General features: G+C 32.3%; 4 protein-coding genes across 10 annotated transcripts in view; 2 read left to right on the plus strand and 2 right to left on the minus strand.

Annotated features, from left to right (window-relative positions):
* Positions 1–551: 551 nt before the first annotated feature.
* Positions 552–3,717, plus strand: LOC110994211 (UPF0430 protein CG31712). The gene is made up of 5 exons (XM_022260746.2): positions 552–830; positions 1,107–1,263; positions 1,486–1,686; positions 2,689–2,772; positions 3,386–3,717. The coding sequence occupies exons 1-5, from the start codon at positions 670–672 to the stop codon at positions 3,545–3,547; spliced, it is 765 nt and encodes a 254-aa protein (XP_022116438.1). The 5' UTR covers positions 552–669; the 3' UTR covers positions 3,548–3,717.
* Positions 3,718–4,228: 511 nt separating this feature from the next.
* LOC110994210 (tubulin glycylase 3A-like) lies at positions 4,229–7,617 on the minus strand. Of its 2 annotated transcripts, none has more exons than XM_022260745.2 (5): positions 7,533–7,617; positions 7,347–7,430; positions 6,162–7,275; positions 5,576–6,091; positions 4,229–5,106 (listed from the first exon to the last, which is right to left on the minus strand). In XM_022260745.2, the coding sequence occupies exons 1-5, from the start codon at positions 7,569–7,571 to the stop codon at positions 4,370–4,372; spliced, it is 2,490 nt and encodes an 829-aa protein (XP_022116437.2). In that variant the 5' UTR covers positions 7,572–7,617; the 3' UTR covers positions 4,229–4,369. The 2 variants fall into 2 exon arrangements, with proteins under 2 accessions (XP_022116437.2, XP_022116436.2); XM_022260744.2 differs by having other exon boundaries at positions 7,341–7,430.
* Positions 7,618–8,140: 523 nt separating this feature from the next.
* On the minus strand, positions 8,141–12,592 carry LOC110994209 (tubulin glycylase 3A). Of its 5 annotated transcripts, XM_045629907.1 has the most exons (11): positions 12,469–12,592; positions 12,038–12,185; positions 11,649–11,845; positions 11,069–11,244; positions 10,564–11,004; positions 10,197–10,408; positions 9,809–9,899; positions 9,572–9,742; positions 9,253–9,506; positions 8,843–9,183; positions 8,586–8,759 (listed from the first exon to the last, which is right to left on the minus strand). In XM_045629907.1, exons 2-11 carry the CDS (start codon positions 12,159–12,161, stop codon positions 8,709–8,711), a joined length of 2,058 nt encoding a protein of 685 aa, XP_045485863.1. In that variant the 5' UTR covers positions 12,162–12,185; positions 12,469–12,592; the 3' UTR covers positions 8,586–8,708. The 5 variants fall into 5 exon arrangements, with proteins under 5 accessions (XP_022116434.2, XP_022116430.2, XP_022116432.2 ...); XM_022260742.2 differs by having other exon boundaries at positions 8,141–9,183; positions 11,649–11,842; XM_022260738.2 differs by having other exon boundaries at positions 8,141–9,183.
* An 814-nt stretch (positions 12,593–13,406) lies between these two features.
* LOC110994236 (serine/threonine-protein kinase 26) overlaps positions 13,407–21,662 on the plus strand; it is a 74,229-nt gene continuing 65,973 nt past the window's right edge. For both annotated transcript variants that reach the window (XM_022260778.2, XM_022260779.2), the window contains exon 1: positions 13,407–13,850. In XM_022260778.2, coding sequence (XP_022116470.2) covers positions 13,839–13,850 — 12 coding nt within the window. In that variant the 5' untranslated portion in view covers positions 13,407–13,838. The remainder of the gene's footprint in view (positions 13,851–21,662) is intronic.

The raw sequence follows: 21,662 nt of genomic DNA on the forward strand, positions 1-21,662 counted from the left end.
TCTTATCTTCTATCAATTTGTGTCAGTTACATTACTGCTGCAATTTTTTACTTTATTCCCAATCATTCCGTGGCAGTCACAACATGTCAGAATTAACTACTGAAAAAAAACAAAGTATCAAAACCACTCAGTCCCTCTTATCGGTCAACTCGCTTTAAAACCAAAGATTGAGTTTAGGTTACAGCTTCTACTTATATTTAACAATAATGATCGCGTGATATCGAAGTAGCTTTTTCGTCACTTTCACAAAAACAACAAATTTCAAGAAGAGAATCACAAAATCACAGAAGCAGTTGATAGATCTCGTACTTTGATTTGACGGATGACACTTGACATAGCCATATGAAAATCTCATGTTTGGAAAAATATATTTTATGCCATGAAATTCCGCTAGAGTCTAGACCTTTAGTAACTAATATATTGAGCAATGCCTATACTAAAGCAAGATTTGCTAACCAAGAAACTTACTAAGCCTTTGAATATTGATTTGCAACAGTTTAACGACTAATTTTGGTTTAGAAAACACATTCTAATGTCAATAATATAATGTAACTTGATATGTCAATTGTCAAATCAGCATCTAAGAAGGTGGTTGCGAAGGTGGTGTTACAACTTAAAATGCTAATGCAGTAAATTGAAATTTCAATAATTTTACTTGAAAACATCTGCATGATAATGGGACGTTCACGCTCTAGAAGTAAATCTCCGCGGCGTCATCATAAAAGCAATAAACATTCGAGGAAGAAAAGTCGTTCAAAAGACAGATCGTCCTCTCGCAGTAGGAGTACGAAACACGCCGAAAAGTCAAGAGAACGGAGTTCAAAATCACGGTAGTTATTTAAGTCAAATAATGTAGTAGTAGCAATAACTAAGTTTTATAATAGATTAATGGTGGAATGCTCACTTATTACTGAGTTTTTTACTCTCACATAGCGAATACATATGTCAGTTATTTATTGGTCTAAATATGTCTGTTTCACTTACTATATTTAAACAGAGTAGTAGATGATTTATTTCTAAGCTAAAAATGATCGGCTTGAATGAAATTATGTATCATAATTTAAATTAGCACTAATCTTTCACAAATCAATAATCTCGTTTTTCAGAAAAAGGTCACATTCTGTGTCTTCAGCATCATCCACTGATGGCTCATATGATGGTAGCAGGAGTAGAAAGAAATCCAAATGCCGTAATAAAATGGATGAAGTTGACCGCCTAGCAGAAATGGAAAGGCAAAGGCGTATAAGAGAAGCGGAACAAAAAGTAAACATCTTTGAATTATTTTCCAAATGATTATTTTTATCTTATTCATAGATAGTATAAAACTCTATTTAAAAGAAGAAATATACTAACATTAATAAACAATTTAAATTTTTACGTTTATTTAAATTTATTTTTATGTTCATTTAAATATACAACTTACACATAATTTTTTATACATTATCTAAATTCCTGGTTAATTACAAAAGCACATGAAATTTTCAGGTAGTTGAGGAAGAAGCTGCTAAAAGAATAGAACTTCTTGTTAAGAAAAGAGTAGAGGAGGAATTAGAAAAACGAAAGGAAGAAATAGAAAGAGAAGTAGCTAAAAGGGTTGAAGAGGCTAAAAGAAAAATGGAACATGAGATGATGCAAGAACTAGAAAAACAACGGGAACAACAGAAACGAGAGGAAATTGCTCGACAGGTAACTGTACTTTTTAGCACCAGTCATGTGTAAAAGCAATTCTGGGTTGTTGCTGTTACATATGACAAACTTAAAAAAATGCTGCTGCAGCCCAAACCTTTTAGCATACATCCTTACCTTATAAAATGTAACATTTATAAACTAATTAGTATTTCGATCATATCTGTTAAAGGTCCGGTCAGGTGTAGTTCGAGTTAACAAGAACTTTTTATGTCAATTTAATATTCATGTGATAGTATCATTGTGGTTGTCACCTAATAAGTTTCATAAACTTAGAGTTGTAACAAATAACTTCATACACAACTATTGTCAGTCTTTCCTCTTGTCTTAAACTATTATGATTCATATAAGATAAAGACAATTATAACAGATTTGAGTAATGATTATATAAAAAAATAATCTTTATGAAATCTGACAATAAATATTGCACTTGTGACTGGTTTCATCTTTTCAAGTACTACCTATTTCGTAATTGGTGGCAACCTTAACATTTGCATACATTAGACAAACGTCTCAATATGATATCACTCTGAGAGTGCCATTATGGCTACCAGCTAGCATTTTAAAATTGTTCGTTTGACTGTCCTCGGCAGTCATGTAGTGTATAAGTCAGGTCAGAAGACTGCAAGACGTGATGCTGTAAGAATTTTAAGGAGTCGCTGCTTGTGGACCCTTCCCTGAAGCTGAAGGTATTTTTTGAATCTATTTTTTGTATAACAATTTTTTGTTTCATGCTACTAAGGATTATGTAAATGGATCTATATTTTCAGCAACATTTGTAACTACATTATATTTCATAAACAAATTATTTCGCTGAAGCACTTGTTGTTTGGTGTGAATGATGTGAACGAAAGACTTTGAGTTGTGAGATAAACTCAGACCTCTAACAAACAATGGATAAAGGACTGATTCTGTCATGATTTAGGCATATTGGTAGATGTACTACAATTTGTGACACAATGGGATGTAAATAGACATTAACATGTTTGTTTTATTATTCAGGTTGAAGAGGAACGTAAAAGGAAAGAGTTGGAGGATATCATGGCTGAAAATAATAAAAAGATTGAGGAAGCTCAACGCAAGCTGGTCAGTATATTATAAATTTTATTTTTCATACAAATTCAGATACATTTATTTAATAGGAACAGTTGGTCAAGGTTTTTCATTTTATATCTCCATAGTTATAACTCTATATTCAGAGTGGATACAATTGAGTTGAGAGACATTGTATGAGACCACTAAAACATAATTGAATATGAAATTTGTTTTTGCCAATTATTTTAGTATCTAAAGCTGATCTTCCAAGTTGGTTAAATAGTAGTTAGATTTGCTAAGTTAAATTTATTACAATTGGTTATATATTTATTGTATAGAACACATACAGAACAAGGTTTTAATAGTCTGGTGACTGCTGCACAGCTTGCACTTGTGATCATTTTTTTAAAAATTTATATTATGAAATAGTTCAAGTATTTTGTTTGTTAGCCAAATGGCTAGTTCAATAGCTATGAATAAATAGTTAATAAAAATCATAAATATATAACGGTTTCATTGACTAGCGTCAACTGAAGTTTGGTTTTATGGGAAAATCAACGAAGTAGCAATTCCAAAACGCGAAAATATACATATAGTAACGGCCAAACACATCTATATAGTATTGTGTAGTTTTTGATTCTTACGAGTATTTTTAAAATTCTAGGCGGAAGAAAGGTTGGCTATGATAGAAGAACAAAGGAAGATGGACGAAGAGAGACAAAAGTTGAAAAAGGAACAAGAGAAACGAGTAAAAGAGGAACAAAAGAAAATTTTAGGCAAAAACAACTCCAGACCCAAACTATCATTCTCCTTGAAACCACTTTGATAGGTGATGGCTGTTTACTGGAGTATAAATTCAGATACTTTCCATGTAGGTCTCTGTGCATTTATAAGTGTTAAATTTCATTTTTTACTTGGTTTTGTCTTGTTTCATATATTCCTTGGATACTTGTAAATATACTATTAAGTATCATAGTACATAGAATATCTTGGATTACTATAAGTTGTAATTTTATATAAAAGATAGCTAGCTAGTTTTACCAACACAATAATTCATTAAAAATTATTATTAACAGTCACTTAAATTTAAGCCCAATTTAATGAAATCATATCGAGGTGATATGCGAACAAAATATTGTTTTATTTACATAGTTATCCAAATAATAGAAATCTTTTAATTTTTTTTAAATATATGACGCTCAATGTTAAAAGGTTTATATAAATATATCAATATTGTTTGATTTGCACTTAATTAACTTTTATACAGCAATACAAATTAGAAAACAGTCTCTTTAATTTTAAAATTTTATTTATGAACTAGAAAGCGTTCTTGATATTTTGTGTATCGTATCCTTGATCTCCAAAAAAATGGATATTTAGTTACTTACTTTGCTATTTTTTAATAAGAAAGCATTATTCATTGACTTCATTTTATTTGGTTTAATTTCAATAAATTTTGATTTCCATAAAAAGTTGTTTTATTTACCAGTTTATTATTTAACCAATCAAAAACAAAGTGTCAATGTATACATTGTCTGTAGAGAATTTAGAGAATTAATAGATTATACTCTAAGACCAAGCATGCCTTGCTTAGTCCTGATTAAAAATGTGAATTAAAGCAAAAATCTTTACTAAGAAAGAACAAGCTTCAAGAATAATTAAGGTACTCCTTTTCTTTATCTCTCATAAATGAAATCAATCTAGAGGCCGCTATGAGCACGGAATCGTTTTGTTTTGTAGAAATTAAATTAAATTCTGGATCTTTATTTGCTAACGCTACCGTCTCCTGAATTGCGCACAATTTTAGGATCTCTGTTTTCTTTTTAGGTTTAATTTCGATAAAACTCGCCTTTCCCAGAGGTCCATCGTCTAATGCGCTAAAACTGAACGAGTTTTTTAAGTTGGTCTTACAAGGTTTTAGATCTGTGACACTAGATACACTTTGTACGCCAACATTTGATGATTTTAAGTTTGGAGTGGAAGTTTCACTTTCTACTTTAAGCACGTTTTGAGAAGAAGGATTAGAAATATCAATTACAGGACTCAGTTCATTTTCCGTCAAACTGCTAGGTGATAACTTCTCGCGTTTCTTCGCTATTTTTTCGTCCAACACGCGTGTCTGTACCATAACCGTATCCTCCATGTCATAGAAGCGTTTGAGCTTATTTAGAATTGCTTCAACGTCTTGCTCAGAACCGATTTCAGGATCTTCATATGATTCTTGAATTTCAATGTGGCCTTTGTAAAAATATTCATTGGGAAGAGAATATCCTCGCACAACAAGATCGGTTGCACTCCCATATTTTGGTAGAGTCATTGGCTGTCTATAAATGCATTCAAAATCGCCCGTTGATGATTTTGGATTATTTGCATAATCAATTACAACTGCAATATTAACACATCAATAATTTAGATTAGGCAACAACATACAGAGAAAAATTGATTAATAAATAAAAAAATGTAAATATACCTACGCAGCAGGCAAATTTTACCTTCCATACCTTGATAAATTTGGTTACGTAATAAATATAAAGCAGTTTTACGTAATAAGAAGTATTCGCCTAATGGCTTCAACTCTCATACCTAAAGTCGTAGGTTCGATCCCCGGCTGTGCACTAATGGATCTTATCTATATGCGCATTTAACACTCGTTGGTACGGTAAAGGAAAACATTATGAGTAAACCGGCTTGCCTTAGTCTACGGCGTGTGTCAGGCACAGGAGGCACAAAGAGGCAGAGCACCTACTTGCCTATTAGATTGATAAATGATCATAAAACAGGTACAGAAACCTGAGGCCAAGACCTAAACAGGTTTATCGCCACAGATTTTTTTTTTTCAATGAATATTTAGTACCTTTAATTATGTCCGTTAACACAGCCGGACATATTTTTGCTGTAACTTGTGTTGTACTGTTAAGATCTGGACATGAGTTAATTTCTATCAACCATGGTTTATATTCGTTGTCCAAAATAAAATCACAACCGTACAACTCAAAGCGGTTTTTACTAACTGAGAGGGAGTCTTGACAGCTCAGCATAATCCCTACAATCGATTTCTTCATTCCAGGGTAAATAACAGAATCCCATACGTCATTTCTTCCAATTTTATTTAAGTAGCTTTTGTATTTATTTAAGTCCCACATATTGCTACTAGGCAGTTCTAAGTGACGATTTTTGCAGTTGCTATATTTTTTTTGTACCGCATTATTCGTCAAGTGAATCGACTCGTGATAGTTTTTAAGATTGTATTTCTGCGAACTAAACTTTAAATAACAATCTCGATACATCCATATAACCAAAGGATAGGTGCTCGTTACCAAATAGTATTGCCGTATGTCAAATTTTGTCTCATGAATAAGCAGTGGCTCCTCTGAAATATTACGATTTTTTAGAAAATATAATAAAACTATTGTAAGATTAGTGTTATGCGTGTTAGTTACCGATGTATTTCTGAATAACATGTTTCGCATTGGCTTTGTACAACAAATCCGTGATAACTCCTAATTTAGATGCCATTCTTATGCCTCTTCCTCTAGAGCAATGGGCAGGTTTAATTATCCATATATTATGACAACCCTCGCAACTTAACTGTGGCCTATATTTGTGAATTTCTTTTAAGAGATATTTGGCATAACTTAAATATAACGGCAATTTGTTACTTTTGTCTCTTGTGAATACTTCGTTTCTCGCAATTATACAATAGTACTTCTTTAAAAACGAGTTCCACTGTTCGTCATTTACAGTGTTAATTTCTCGATCTATATCTTTATGCTGTTTACGAAATAGGTATTCTTTACACCTATTCAAGGCAAAAACAATTACATTAATAGCAATTTTACCATTATCATTGAAAATGGGTCTCTCATTGGCCACCATCGAAAGAGTCCATTTTAGCAAACTAGTACAAGCTGTAATTTTGTAATCATGTATGAATCCTTCAATTTCACCTGGTTCAGGCGTGTTATATGATCGCGGTCCTTTGACTTCGGCGACGTCTTCAATGTAAAACCAATAATTTCTTTTCATGGAAGAGCACAAACCTTGTTTAGAAGTCCATACAGCATCAAGTTCAAGTTTATTAACTATAGTCGTATAGTCCTTTGACATGTCTATAGTTGTTTCTCTTCTATCGTCACGAGATCTCCAAACGAAGTTAGGATTATGTTTATCTACGAAATTGGATAGAAGCAATCTTTCAAGTTCACTTTGTATTTCTAATTTGTTTGAGTACACACCATTTCTTATTTTTGTAAGATTCATACGGTTCAAAGGCAACTTTTCGACCCATCCTCGATCTAATAAAGCTTTCCTGACGGCATTGCAAGAGCCTTGGATTGAGAATATTTTTGCTTCTTTTATAGCTTCTGCAGCCTTCCTTTTTAGACCTGCATATTTAGTTGATTTTGCCTGACAGCTACATATTAAGTAGCTTTTCTCTTTTGGTGAAAGGCCAGCAGGAGATAGTGTTCTTGAAAACTCCATCCGTATCTTTTTCTTTTGATTAAATTTATGGAAAGGAGTAAATATGCGTCTCACGCCACCCTTGTACAATCTCTGTCGAATTATTTGAATGTAAAACAATAATAACTAAATATTTTAAGAGTTTAATTTTTTAATACCTTTACCACTCTTTGTCTGGAAGCATTTGTGAATTTCTTTAGGCCAGTGAAGGGGGGCGCATTTTTTGGAAGTATACAACCACTGATTTTCTAAAATTGCAAGAGATATATATATAACATAAAATTGTTTGTAAAAGCTCACGAATCATCAGAAATTTAAAAGAACTTTCGTCTTCATACAATCAGTCTTACCCTTTTTCGTTTGCCGAATTTCTTTTTTATAATTGGCATGATGAAAATATTATTTCACCATCATTAGCCAGGTATTTGATCTGTTGAAATGATTTTTAATATTATTAATTATATTGGTATGTAATAAAAGAATTTCTTTTCCGTATTACTATTACTATTTCTACTGCATTTCTCCCCATGTCTACTTCGACAGAAGTTTATTCCCATTTATACATTAATATTTACTAAGTACATCTGTAGTTTAACTACCTAACAACTTCGCTATTTTATATACCAACTATTTACTACATTCTACTTAAATTTGTACATAATGCTTAAACTTTTGTTTAGTATAACTTCCCTGTTACTTAAAATGATCTTATTTCTTAATATGGGTATTTAAATATTTATTTTTTATCTTAATTGCATGATTTGTTTATTTGTTATAAAATTTAAAATAAAATAACACATATTGGACTTAACAGTGTCACTCAAATTGTTGTCAAAAACAACACATAGACCACTAAAATTTTTTTAACACCTTGTCTAAACTAATTGATTTAAGAAGTTAATCTAAGAATTTGGGACAAAATGGAAAACTAGGATAGGATATAGACAAAACTAACAAACACAAACAACGTTTATATTTTAAAATTTGCAGAATATAACAACAGATTTTAAGCAACGATTCCTTCTACTTTATTTTTAACAACTTATATTTTTGTATTATCTCTTTTTAACGAGGATTTTGCATCTATTAACGGAACAACTCTATATGGGGCATAATCAATAGAAGTACAACTTTTAGACAGGCTTATTGATTTATTTTGGTTTTCATTGTGGAGTTTACAAATACTTCGACCTATGGCACTTAACTTTTTAATTGGATTTGACTCTTTTCCACAGTCGCCTGAAGCTAAAGGTTCTAAAGTTTTATGACTATTTCTAATAACTGATTTAGATTGGATTTGCCCGCTACCCTCGTTTTTAACTAACATTTTGTTTTGAATAGAAATTGTTGATCGAAGTATGCTTGCAGTTTCACGTTCCCATTCAACAGGATCTATATAACAACGCTTATTACCAACAGACCTGTCAACTTTGGGCATTTCAAATTTTTTCGCGGATTCAGTTCGGTATTTTGTAATTTTTGTGTTACTTGATTGTTCATCTTCGGGTCTACAGCAAGAGTGGGGCTTAATACGTCGTTTGGATTCTGAATTTTTTTCGCGTCTTCCTCGATGTGTCCTACAAGAGAGCGCAGATGACTTACGCTTTTTGGATGCTTTAAATATGTTACTTGAATTCACAACATTAACAGTTTGGCGTACCGTCAGTGAATCCCGTTCGCCTATTAGAATGCCATCTTTGTTCGTAGGTAAAGCGTCGTATGGATTGAGCCAAGTTAGAAAATCTGTTATTATGGGTCCACTGTATTCCGGTGGAACGGGTTGACCAGGATCTAGTATCATATCTCCCACTGGTATTGGTGTAGGAAACGGCGTTACAGACTTGTGCTCAGTTTTCTTTTCTTTGGATTTCTTTATAAGTCTTTTACCGTTAATACATAGTTGTAAACCTAGGTATGCTGGAGCTTTAGGTATAACTTGCCGATAGACTAGTTCAAAGGTACCTGTATCAGCTTCAGGATTTGAACGTCTGTCTAATACGACTAAAAGAAAGGTTTCATAATTAATCAACTTTATGGAAGTTAGAAATAATTTTAGAAAATTTAAGATACCTTTTATGACATCTTCAAGACATTGCGGGCACAAGCGCGCTGTTACTGAAGTAGTCGGTGCCAAATCTGGACTCGAATTGATTTCAATAAGCCATGGAGTGAAATCGTCAGTTAACATAAAGTCAGCTCCGTACAATTCAAAGCTATTTTGCCTTTTATCCATAGACTCCTGGCACGCGAGCATAGCGCCTATCAAACATTGTTTAATTCCTGGGTAAATTTTCGAGTCCCACATTTCATATTGTCCTATCTGTCTTCAAAATTTAATTCCATTAATTATAGGTTTCGTATATAAACGTATATTAAAGATAACATTTACCTTAGATAAGCTTTGAAAGTGTGACAGTCCCACATATTTTCATCGGGTAGTGCTTTGTCCCTATCACCGTTGTTCTTATATTTTGTTTGGATGGCATTATTTGTGAGGTGAACGGATTCGTGATAATTCGATAGACTGAATATTTGTGAGCTAAATCTTAGGTAACTGTCTCTGAAAGGGTTATAACATTAATAAATGCAGTAGGTTTTAAATAAATAAGTGATTTCTTAAGCTTACTTGTAAACCCAAATGGTTAGAGGCTGACAATTTGTGACTAAAAACCATTGTCGAATGTCAAATTTTGTGTTGTAAATTACCAAAGGATTTTCTGAAATAAAACATAAAATAAATAAATAATTAAGTGGTGATCATCATCATTTGTTAATTTTACAGGCAAGTAGGTGATCAGCCTCCTAACACACGCCATCGACTTTTTTCTAAGGCAACGTTTTCAACAAGTTTCCTGTGTTTCCTTTTCCGTTTGAGTGAATTTTAAATGCGTATATAGAAACAAATTCCATTGGTGCAAAGCCGGGGATAGAACCTTCGTCATCAGGTATGAGAGTTGCACGCTGAACAATGCTTTCTGCACAATTATTACTGAATCTTCTAGAAATTATAATACCTATATATTTCTGGACCACATATCTTGTCTTTTGTGCTGGAACATTAATGAGGCCAATAATATCTTTTATATTGTTCATTAGTTGTATGCCTTTACCGCGACATTTGTTGCCAGGTTTTACAATCCAAATGTTAAAAACTCCATCTATATCCATTTGAGGCCAAAATTTTACCATAGAGGCTAGAATTTTAGACGATTTCCTTTCCAATTGCCTGAAAATATTCATTATCAATATAATGTAATTACGCTAGTAATTAATATTTTTATGTATCTATTATCACGATATTTCATCTGTAAATGATTATCTTGTAATGTGAAATGATTAATTACTGATTTATTTAAGATCATTATAAGAGATTCTACCTACCGTATATTTATATTTTTATCTTCATTAAATTTTGCATGTTCATGTACTAGGAGATAATGATGTGTAAGAAACTGGTCCCATTCATGTTCCCAAACATGTTGAGCTTGTTCCTCTGTATCATCGATATCCTTATGGGAGAAGAACGCTACGTATTCATTGAGTCTTGCTATCGCAAATTCTACGGCACTTAATGGAACCTTTCCATTGGGCTGTACAAGATGTTGTTCATTTTTGACTTGAAGTGTTTTCGAGAGCCATTTCAAAACACTTATACAAGCCGTTATTCTGAAGTCATCGATAAATTCTTCAAGGCTATCGGAATTATAAATATTGTAACAGCGTGGAAATCGTGTTAAAGCTACACCTGGGTCCGTGAACCAGTGCATTTGGGTCAGAGAAGATGTTAATCCTTCCTTCGTTGTGAAAACTGATCTGAAAAATCTAGAAAAAATCTCCGTTAGTCATTTAAAAGGATGTTAGATATATTAAGCAAATTATGGTTTACCTGCTGATGACTACGTCTTTGTTACTAAGTAACCAATCGTATTTATCCCTTTTTGTCGTCCAGAGAAAATCTACTGAATGGTGTTCCATAAATTTGTATAAAATCATTCTTTCGACTTTGGTCAATTCTTTACCCGATACTTTTCTGGGGTCGACGGCTGGTGGTGGATGTCGAACCTATTTTAAATAATAAGTAATTATACAGTAATTTCCAATTCGACTTAGGGTCCTTCAAGAAAAGAGAGTACCAATTCTTAAAAGGCCGGAAACGTACTCGCGAGCCCTCTGGCATTGAGTGTCCATGGGCGGCGGTATCACTTAACATCAGGTGAGCCTCCTGACCTTTTGCCCCTATTCGCTTAAAAAAAATCTATTTCGCATAAAAACAGTACCGAAGATAATGTGGGTTGCATATTTTCAAATCTCACCTGGAACAGTTACGAATAAAAAAATAAAAAATAATAAATGTAAGGTAGGACTAACACATTGAACTACTTACCATATAGCGAAATAATTTGTAAGACCATTTAGAAAAATTGCAAAAACTCGAAGAATTGTGAAAATTGTGCTTTCAATATTACCTTATGTGACTCGTACTTTTCAATCCAGCCACGCTCAGTAAGAGCTCGACGCACTGCAGGGAAACCACCCCCCTTAATCATGAACACTTTCCGGTCTTTCATCGCAGTATCAGATATCTTCTTAAGTTCATTCCATCTCTCAGGACTGACCCAACTCTTGTAATGCTTTAGTTGATCGATGGAAGATGTAGTTTCTACTACAAAAAAAATTTAATTTAATTACGTATTTTGAGTTTTAAATTGTAACAGTTTAAGAAGTTACTTGGCATTCCATTCCCTAGAACTTTGATATAAGTAAACCACAGACACCAATAAAAATACTGTCTTTTACTGATACCAAACGTATCGGAGTTTTACTGAAGTTAAGATGTCATATCAACTATACAAACCTAGTCCATGGTCAGACTTGGAGATGGAAACTGCACTTGACGGCCGTAATTCCTTTTTGCTAATACTTTCCTTATGAAGTTTCGAGTCAGATACGCTCTCTTCCAAATCCATAGTTATAGCCATGTGAAATGCTTATTGTTGGGTGTTCTGAAATATAACTGCGTCTGTGACATGTTTAATTTATCATTCAAACGTCTATACAGAGCGGTTAGTGCCTTAAGACTAGCAAGCAATTGGATCACATTTGCGTTCTGAAATATTAACCTACTTTATGTAGCCTACATTTTCTTCCTGTTAGCTGTTGCTAGGGCCATCGTGCCGATCTCATCATGGCACCAGCGGCCCTATGACGTCATAGGATGCCCGTCCTTCGAACTTTATAAGGTTTGATAAATATATGCGGAAATAAACATTCTTGTATTAGTCTTACCTTGTAAAATGTTTTAGGACGATACACAATTTAAAAAAACAGAGCTCGATTTAGAAAAATATAAATTTACAAATAATTTATTTCGTTACGTCTCCATGTTGACTTACTTACTTTGACATTTCCTGTAATATCTAGAAGCAATTAGGCACAGGCGAAGCAAAAAGCTTTTATATTTACTCAATGGTAGAGTCTAGAGTAATACAGAGAAATTGGTCACTCTCTTTTATTAAAAAAATATGTTCCCATGATTATTTTCTGAATGAATTATATTATATTGTATCGTTCCTAGTGCTATTAAACAAAGAAAGTAGTTGGTACCCAAAATAATCTTACATATAATTTTTTTTCATTTGGCATGACTTAGAATAAAAAATTTCATAAGACCCTGAATTTTTTACTCTTCTACGACCTTTTGTGATGACAATAAAAAAAAATTCATGTCTCTCCCAATTTTCACTCTTATACGATCAACCCCTATTTTTACATCCCGATTTTTACTTTTTTTTATCTATCCACAGATCCGCAATAGGGTTGAAGATAGCAATCATATATTTTAATTGTAGTAGAATAAAAGATATGTTTCCTAGAAATAACATACATGGCAAAACAACGTTTGACGGGTCAGCTAGTACGCTCTATAAGACTTACTTTTTTTTAATTTTAATAACCTTTATAAAAACAGTTAACAGATTTATAAAAACGATCATTAGTTTTTTCAGGCATAAAATACGCTTATTATTAGGAACAATAACTTAAAGCTTATTTGATAATAATTATTAGTTTCCCGCCACACAGTTTAAAATCATGACAAAGCCATGCAATAATCACCTAAACAGAATACATTTTATTTTGGCGTACGGTAACATCTTGTCATTTGTTTTTGACAGTTACCGATGTGTCAGTGAAACTTTGACAGATGCGAATCCGTGACATGAATTGAAAGCAAGATGGCGAGTTCATCTCCCGTTGATCGTTCGCTTCGTGTAACTTCTACAAAATAAGTTGTCATCTGAGACAAACTAACATTTTATTTTTTTTCGATTAAATTTATGATTTCTTAATATTTTTAAAATTTGAAATTGTGTTTTAGTGATTTTAATAATTTGGGATAATTTAAAACTTTGATGTGCATCTATCCCACCTGAGGAATGTTGGTTTTTTTCAGTGATTTGTGATTTGGTCAGGTGTTTAGAGTTAAATTTTGTTCTTGCGCAGTGACTAGTGAGTGAGGCTAGAGAGTTTAGATGTGTTTGTGCCGTGGGGATGTTAGATGTCGGAATTGTTTCCAATGTTGGGAAACAAAAGCGTGAACTATTTGTTTTGATAGAACGTGATAAATTAGATAAGTCACCCTGGATCCGACAGGAGTAATGGCCTGTGAGGTAAGACTTAAAATTTATTCTTCACCTTTTAAATTCCTTGCATAAACTTCAACCTTTTTTAGTTCTTTACATTTTGATGTAAATAGTATAAAACATGACTAGCCTGCAGACTATTTAATACCTATGTATAATTTCAGTCTTCATATTTATGATATTATGTTAGTTTAAGACATCAAAATAAATTAGAATAGTAAGTAGAATAAAAATATCTAGGTTCTTACCACAATATACAAGGGTATGCAATATCATATTATTCATTTAATATAGGGAAATAATATAATGTATGTGAAAACATATTAACTGTAGTAGGTAAGTGGATAATATAATCATTGATGTGCAGCCATGTGATACAGGTTTTTGTGCTCACTTGTGTATTTGAAATTGTTATAATCTACTATAAATTGTTACAAGAATGTGTCATACCACTGATAACTAAGTCTCAGAATTGATAAAATCAAATATTACATTAAATAAACACATGTTTGCATATTACATATATTATATACACCTATTTTGCACTTTTTGCAGTGTTTATATTGAATAATGATAAAAAAACTAAAGCTTTTCATTGAGAAAGCTTAAATTTTAAAAAACTTAAAAATATAATAAATTTAGTAATGAAACTTTAAATGTTTTAATATTCAAATTTATATTTTATGTAATCGGCACACTGAATAAAATTAAAAGAAGAGCTTTAAAATACTCAAGTCTTGTTGCCGATACAGATAACACTTTGGAGAAAAAACCCTGAGTAGTTCATAATTTACAAAATTTGAAGTAGAAAGTGTCATCACAATAAAGTAATACTAAAATTAGTTTCCTTAAAATCTTCTATACAATGCCTTTAACTGTTTCTTGCATGCCTTTTGAGCATTAGGTTAATATTTCAAGGAAAAGATGTAGTTCTACTTGTTTTAATGTTTTTAAAGAATCCATGGTCAATTTTAAATTTTTGATATGAGCAATCAATAAATAAGTAATAGTTATTAGCTTTTCCAAGAGAGTTATTGTTTTTTTATTGGTAGTTAACATCGGCCAAATAACCATTATTTACAGCCATTTCTTATTTGGGAATGAAAATTCTTTTCTTAAAGTAATTATATAATTGTAATGTTTATCCTATTAGAATAAATCTCATCAAATGTAGTTCTAGAAGCAACTTCTCCTTCTGTAAGTTATTGTGAAAAAAATTTACTTAACATAGAGCGGGTCTCCTACATTTGGTAATCTTTACATTAGCCCTATTGTTTCATAATTGTAACATTTTGCTTTGAGGTTTCCCACGATTCAATTGTTATTTTGTAAGAGAGCGTGTGCGTGGCTCAACCGCATAGGCGCCGATATCGGTCGTGAGAGCACACTGTTACGTTTTCGGAGGTCAAATTTTACCGTAACGTTATTAAAATGCCTACTTGCTGACCCTAATAATCCTTAAAAAACACTGCTGTCATGTACACTGCGTATAGTACTACTTCTATTATACTCAATATATGTAGGTATACCTAACTAGATGCAGAATTATTATTAAAAATAATCGCATTTTTGCGTCTGTGTAATACACAAAAAAACTTTATAATGTTTTAAATAGAAGACGATCTTGTCTTTAATTCCTTCTATATAATGATTTGATTGCTAAGTAATTAATGTAACATTCTCTGTAATTTACCATGATTAACGATAATTAAGTAAACCAGAAAATATAAAAGCTGTAAGTTTTAACGATTGCGGTTCTTAGGGCCTGTTATAATGTCTAAAACTAATGTCACGGTGTTTGCGCGGTGACTAGAACGTTATCTATGTGGGCCGTTGTTTCCTCATAGGGCCTCCGATTGCACCCGTACATGTGCAGCCCGAAAGCCATTTTAACATGAGCTGTTGTGGCTAAAGAATAAAACTATTTTATATTGTAAATAACAATGAAAGGAGCACAGGAAAGTGCGTTCATAAACTGGTCAGTTTAACCAAACAAATACGGCAAGGTAAACGTGATGCATTTTCGTATGACGTATGATTAAATTCGGTGTGTTCTGTCCTTGATTTTTGTGAGTTTTGTATAAAATTATAAAAGGGTTTAAATCGAATTGAATCGGTTTACTTAAGTCTCCTTAATGAGCGCGAGAATATTGATTATGAATTACTCAACGCCGGTTTCCATTATTATGTTACTTGCAAAACGTGTTAAGGCCAAGCACCAAGTATATTATAATAAATCCTTGAGCTGGGGTTGACAGAACAAAGGACTTTAACTTGACGGTAACTAACAAAACTTGAACTTGTTTCGTCTACACTCGACTGCAGAAATGTAGAACGTGGTTGCAGTAATAATTGTATTATTTGTTGTATAATTACTTATTAAGTTTTTTAAGTGTGTAATATGTATTTGTTAGTAGCCTCCAGTATAATTACTTGGCTATTCAGCAATAAAGTTTCGTTATTAGAAACTGTATAATCTAGTTCATTGGAAGCATTTTGTGTTACTCTTTTTGTGACGCCTAACGTGCAGTTGATTAACAAAAAGTCGATTCGATATTATTGTCAGTCATCGCGTAGTTTAAACATTTTCAGTAAAGTAGTCGTGCGCATAAGGTCACTGACCCGGATTTAACAACAAATAACTACAGGAACCTACAAAATCAATAGAATTATGTATCAAAAGGCTTGAGAAACTTTCTAAAGTTTTAATAAAAATAACCTCTAAAAGGGCTGTGGTAACTCGACTGAAAAAACTCATACATATACAAATTAAGGTATTCATTTGTTTCAAAGTTCTGTGCTATACGTTATACAGTACCTGATTTGTTTAACCTTTTTGAATGTAGTTACCCTTCATTGAAGTTACAAATGTCGTTTGTTACTTCGAGAGCTTAGAATGCGGCAACGTTAAAATATGTGATGCTTATTAAACTACAGATTCCTATGAGCCCATTTTTAGAGAGTCGTATCTATGACTTAGTATGCACGTAAACTTAAAGAAAAAAGAACTTACGGTCTATGGATTGCATCAATCTTTATTTAATTCATATTGTACAACAGTTCTATTTCAGGTAGGGCTAAAATAAATTGACCTTTAATCCAAGTTGTTCGTGATTCATGTGACCTATACCATTGGTGCTGGCGGGTGAAAGGTGGGGTACCGTTTTGTTACAATTTGTCCCCCTTTTTGTCCTACTTACAAACCATTTAACAAGTCGCCATCTATGAATTATTACGGGTAGGGAGTACTACAGTAACTATAATATAGTGAAGACTCAAACGGCTACATAAAAATATGATCTAAAAATATATGCTAATTTGTTGATACTATATATGAAAACGAAGTCTCTAAATAGCATTTGAATTTAAACTAATGTAAAATTAAATTCTATTTTCATTAATTTCATAACACTCGGTAAAGCGAAATTGTGTTTCAACCGAAATAAAGTTAGTCCAAAATAATATTTTGCTGAAATTTCATAGCGCTAGATTGTAATGTAAATAAATATTAAATGCGAGTTATTCGGCGTATATTTGAGATTTACACACGTTGTTGCACCTACGCCATTTGTGTAACTTGCGGTATTTTTATTTGTAATATTTTAGATGAAATTTTATCGTTTACGCGTGGGATGGGTGATTGATTTTGCGAACTAGATTTCTTAATTTGTCGGATCGTGATATCATTATTTTCCTTTTTAAACATTTTGAATGTTTGATACGTCAAACTGTTAACTGATGTTATAAATGCAGAGTTTTATTATACTTTTATAGATGAATATTCATTATATCGATGGCGGAAATAAAAGCGTTTGACCTATGTATTAATACATATATATTTTATTGATACAGAGTATGCATATAAAAAAGCAGCGTTTGAGATGATTTATAATTAAGTATTTACGCGTGAGAAAACGTTACAGGTACGACGAATTATGTTACGTTGAATTTTATTTCCAGTACCAGTTCTATCAATATTTATAAGTTCGCTAGCAATAGAAAACAGCTTCCCTAATAAATCGTGCAACTGCCTGGCAAGTTTTTACAGTCCGAGTTTGTAAATAAATAGTATTAAGCACAAGTTAAGCAATCACTATAATTCGAATTCTTTTAGTTGGTTCATAAATGGTAATATATTACACAACATTTAGCGTCTAGCAAGTACATGAACAAGTGTTTTCTTAACTTAAATATGGTGCTTCTGCGTTAACACACTTGGCATATAACTTGGATTTAATTTGGTGAAACATTTTGGTTTCGCTTTGGTGCAGAAGGCCGATGAGTAGTATATTGGAAGTCTGCTCTATAATGGGTATTAGTTTTTCAGTGGGAATTTTTGATTCTGACTGTCTAATACCGATAAAATGTCAAGCTCTAATTAAGTATAGGCTAAATATATTTGTTCATGTAGGCATCAAGAGATTATGTGACTTTCAGTTAAAAATAGTTTGTGTAGCGAAACCCGTACTTCGTTAAGCATTTGATTTATTCTCTTTATATTTATAAATCTTACTCCTACAGGCTTATTAAAAGGAATTTGTATAAACCTTTTGTCATATTTAAACTTGATTGAATATCTATTGTAGATATTGAACGGTGACTAATAAATTGGCGGGATAACAATACGCGGTGTTGCCACACATTTAAAAAATCTATTGTAAGCGGGGTAATATCATTTATTTTAACGGATTATATAATTCGGGTAAGGGGGTATAGTACTTATATTATTTTGATTTTATATGTCGGGAAAAATATTTCAATTCCATGTACTTTATTCGATTTAAACGAAATGAAATCGTTTAAATCGTTTTCGCTAAGATAGTGGTACAACTAGGAACATTAATTATAAAAATCCGCACAATCCGCCATATATAAATAGGCATGCAAATGCCAGATTAATGTTATAATGTCATATAATACGAACATTAACATAATGTCATAATAATAGGTAAGTTAATTTATTTAGAATTGTTGTCAAACTTATGATCTATATCGCCGCCCACGCTATAAAAGCACCTTTAAAATTATTATTTAATTAATTTGATTAATTATGTTTTTAATGCAAATATAACAGTACAAACAATGTTTTGGTGTTACTTAATTATTCTTAAACATATTGGACATAGCTATTAGTGACAAGGTTGTGACACGTGAGTTATTATTACACCCGTGTCAGGGAATGCAAAATTACCTATTTGCGAAATGATAGATTACCTAGCTATTATGTCATCATACACATCTTGCTCGGTTAAGAAAACTATGCAAGGTGCATAGCAGATGTATTCACCGACTTGCTGAATGCTGAACAACCTGTCGTACGATGTGGCTATTATCCAGATCTAGAAACAATTTAATTGCAACTATAAAAGTATATTAATTGTACAAAATGGTGTGTTCCGTTGGTGTAATGCAAATTTTAAAGAAATAAATATCAATAGACTCGATTAAAGTTTTTTGTCGTAAGTACGTGTACCAAGGACAGTTTTTGTATGCGATTATCATTGGGACCATTTTTTCTGTAACATAAAGATGGCGAAATATTAGGAAGTAGATTAGCGAATGAAATTGGTCCTTGCATGATAAGTTCGGAAGTAATTGGTATAATTATCGTAACATGCTCAATCATATTGCCTGTGGCGGTGTATTAAAAATCAATTTAATCGTTCAAAATTGATACATTCAGTTACTTTCGCATAAGTAATTCTACTATGGACTAAGTGGAGACATTATCTTGGATAATTATATTTTATGTATTGTAATGTCTTATTGTTACTGTACCGTTTGTGTATATATTTTTTTTTGTTTGCTTAATTTATTAACCTAATGTTTAAAATTAACGGTTATTTTTTTTTATAAATCTTATTTAGAGTTGGATTTTTGTAATATTTTATTGGTGGTTGTTTAAATTATAAAATGCGTGAAATAACATATTAACCCTGTCACAGGGCATATGGCTTTTGCTAAATGATGAATGAGGCAGGACATTAATATACAACATATGCGCAACATTTTTAGTGTTAAATACATAATTTCTAATAATATACTTGTTTTCCATATCCGTCTACCCTTGACCTTAAACTTCATTGTTTTGCACGCGATGAGTTGTATGCAAAGTGCGTAATAAACACGATTTTATTAGCAGCCCTATCTATTTGAGTTCATAATATAAAAGAGAGCGTAACAACTAAATGTGACGACGTACTCTAATTTTCATAAAAACGAAAGTTAACTCCTAAAGTTGTTATTATTTTGATGATTTACTATTAAATAAATGATGGCGATTTTGTAATACGTTGCTCTACTTAAATGAGCATGTTTTGTAAACATATCTCACATTAAAACGCACTCCCACACACTTAGACACCCTCACACATTAGACAGTACCACACAGCCCTCGGCCAATAAATTGTATTCTTACTTGGCTATATTCTTAATTTAAAACTTGTAAATATTATCTTAAAAATAAAAACTGTCTTATCAATAAACTGTTAAGTAAATAGAAATTCAGAAATAATGCTATTCTTCTACTGCTCCCAGACCAGGGATCTATCAATGCGATACATTTAATTTGTTTTATACAAGCACGGTAATGTACACTTTAATATTAAGCAATACCGGGACGGCAAGAATTCAAAGTATAAATATTTTGCTAATTGTCAAGACTGGAGGTGAGTAGTTTTAATTTTTAAACTAAAGTTAAAAATGGGTTTTTATGATTCTATACAAGTGGTGGGAACATTACTTCATCAACAAAGCCAATTATATTATTACATATTTAAATTAGCTCACATATAAGATTATAATGAAACAACTTTAATCATCTTTTAATAAGAGAAATAGGAACTGGATATGACATTTCAATAGGTATTTACAACATCTTGCAAAATGGCTGTAATTCATGCTAATTGCTCGGTCAGCTATGTCGCAATGACCTTGCGCTCGCGCAGGCCCGTCTTGTAATACTTGTCATACCATCTCGCTCGTCATCCTATTATCTCATTGTGTGGTTAAATACTTTTTTAAAGTTACTTAATTACTCTTACAAAAAATCTCTGCCTTTCGACAAATTAGGAGTAAATTTTATTCTATAATTAAAAATAATTTCAAACACGGCCTAGTATAAGAAGAACCCACTTTAACCACCTCGAGTACTAACAATGTGTTAGGACTAGTCAAATTTTTAAACTTTACTTTTGATTTTGATATAACGCGTTATTTAATAGGAAAGTGACACCAGGAATGCACAGTTTTTCTATCGTAATCGCTTCACACCCGCAACTCGTCGGTAATTATATAATACAGGCGTGTAATAATTTCGTAAAATAATTGCGCTACACATATAGTTAATACTGATTGCGGCCATTTAATCGGCCGTAGATTGCGTGATCGTGCAATGTGGCCACTTTCAAAAATTACTTTCGCTCTATTGTTCCGATGTTTAGTTTATAGTTTTTCTTATAAATGCGTGTAGCGATATTATGAATGACATTTTAATGTTGGTATCAGCTCTGGACACTTTAATGATGGTGACCATGCCACTTGAGATTCAAACAGTTTATAGAAAGGATCTGGAGTGACAGCAGGGCTTGGGCCATCGGAGGCATTTTTCTGCAATAGCACTTTCTGTCGCTCATCACCTTTTAGCAAAACCAACTTTTACTAGAGATACCATGATATTTGGAAAGTAGTATATAATATACGTCTTAGGCGCCTTCAAGAAAAGAGCATGCCATTCCAAAGATCCGCAAGTCGCAACATACCTACTAACCCCTAGCATTGCCGGTGTCAATGGGTATCGTTAGGCACTTTATTTCAAGTCCTTGTTCGTTTGCCTTCTGT

Source organism: Pieris rapae, chromosome 10 (genome assembly GCF_905147795.1).
Source record: "Pieris rapae chromosome 10, ilPieRapa1.1, whole genome shotgun sequence".
NCBI lineage: Eukaryota > Metazoa > Arthropoda > Insecta > Lepidoptera > Pieridae > Pieris > Pieris rapae.

Excerpts from the sequence above, each read along its gene's own strand:
- LOC110994209 (XM_022260738.2), bottom strand. The coding sequence starts at position 12,161 with ATGGCTATAACTATGGATTTGGAAGAGAGCGTATCTGACTCGAAACTT. Across the intron at positions 10,409-10,563 it reads GATAAAAATATAAATATACG|GCAATTGGAAAGGAAATCGT; the intron begins GTAGGTAGAATC and ends GAATATTTTCAG. Across the intron at positions 9,184-9,252 it reads TCTTGAAGATGTCATAAAAG|TCGTATTAGACAGACGTTCA; the intron begins GTATCTTAAATT and ends CCTTTCTTTTAG.
- LOC110994210 (XM_022260744.2), bottom strand. The coding sequence starts at position 7,571 with ATGCCAATTATAAAAAAGAAATTCGGCAAACGAAAAAGG. Across the intron at positions 7,431-7,532 it reads AATTCGGCAAACGAAAAAGG|AAAATCAGTGGTTGTATACT; the intron begins GTAAGACTGATT and ends TTGCAATTTTAG. Across the intron at positions 5,107-5,575 it reads GTTAACGGACATAATTAAAG|TTGTAATTGATTATGCAAAT; the intron begins GTACTAAATATT and ends TTAATATTGCAG.
- LOC110994211 (XM_022260746.2), top strand. The coding sequence starts at position 670 with ATGATAATGGGACGTTCACGCTCTAGAAGTAAATCTCCGCGGCGTCAT. Across the intron at positions 1,687-2,688 it reads GAGAGGAAATTGCTCGACAG|GTTGAAGAGGAACGTAAAAG; the intron begins GTAACTGTACTT and ends TTTATTATTCAG. Across the intron at positions 2,773-3,385 it reads AGGAAGCTCAACGCAAGCTG|GCGGAAGAAAGGTTGGCTAT; the intron begins GTCAGTATATTA and ends TTAAAATTCTAG.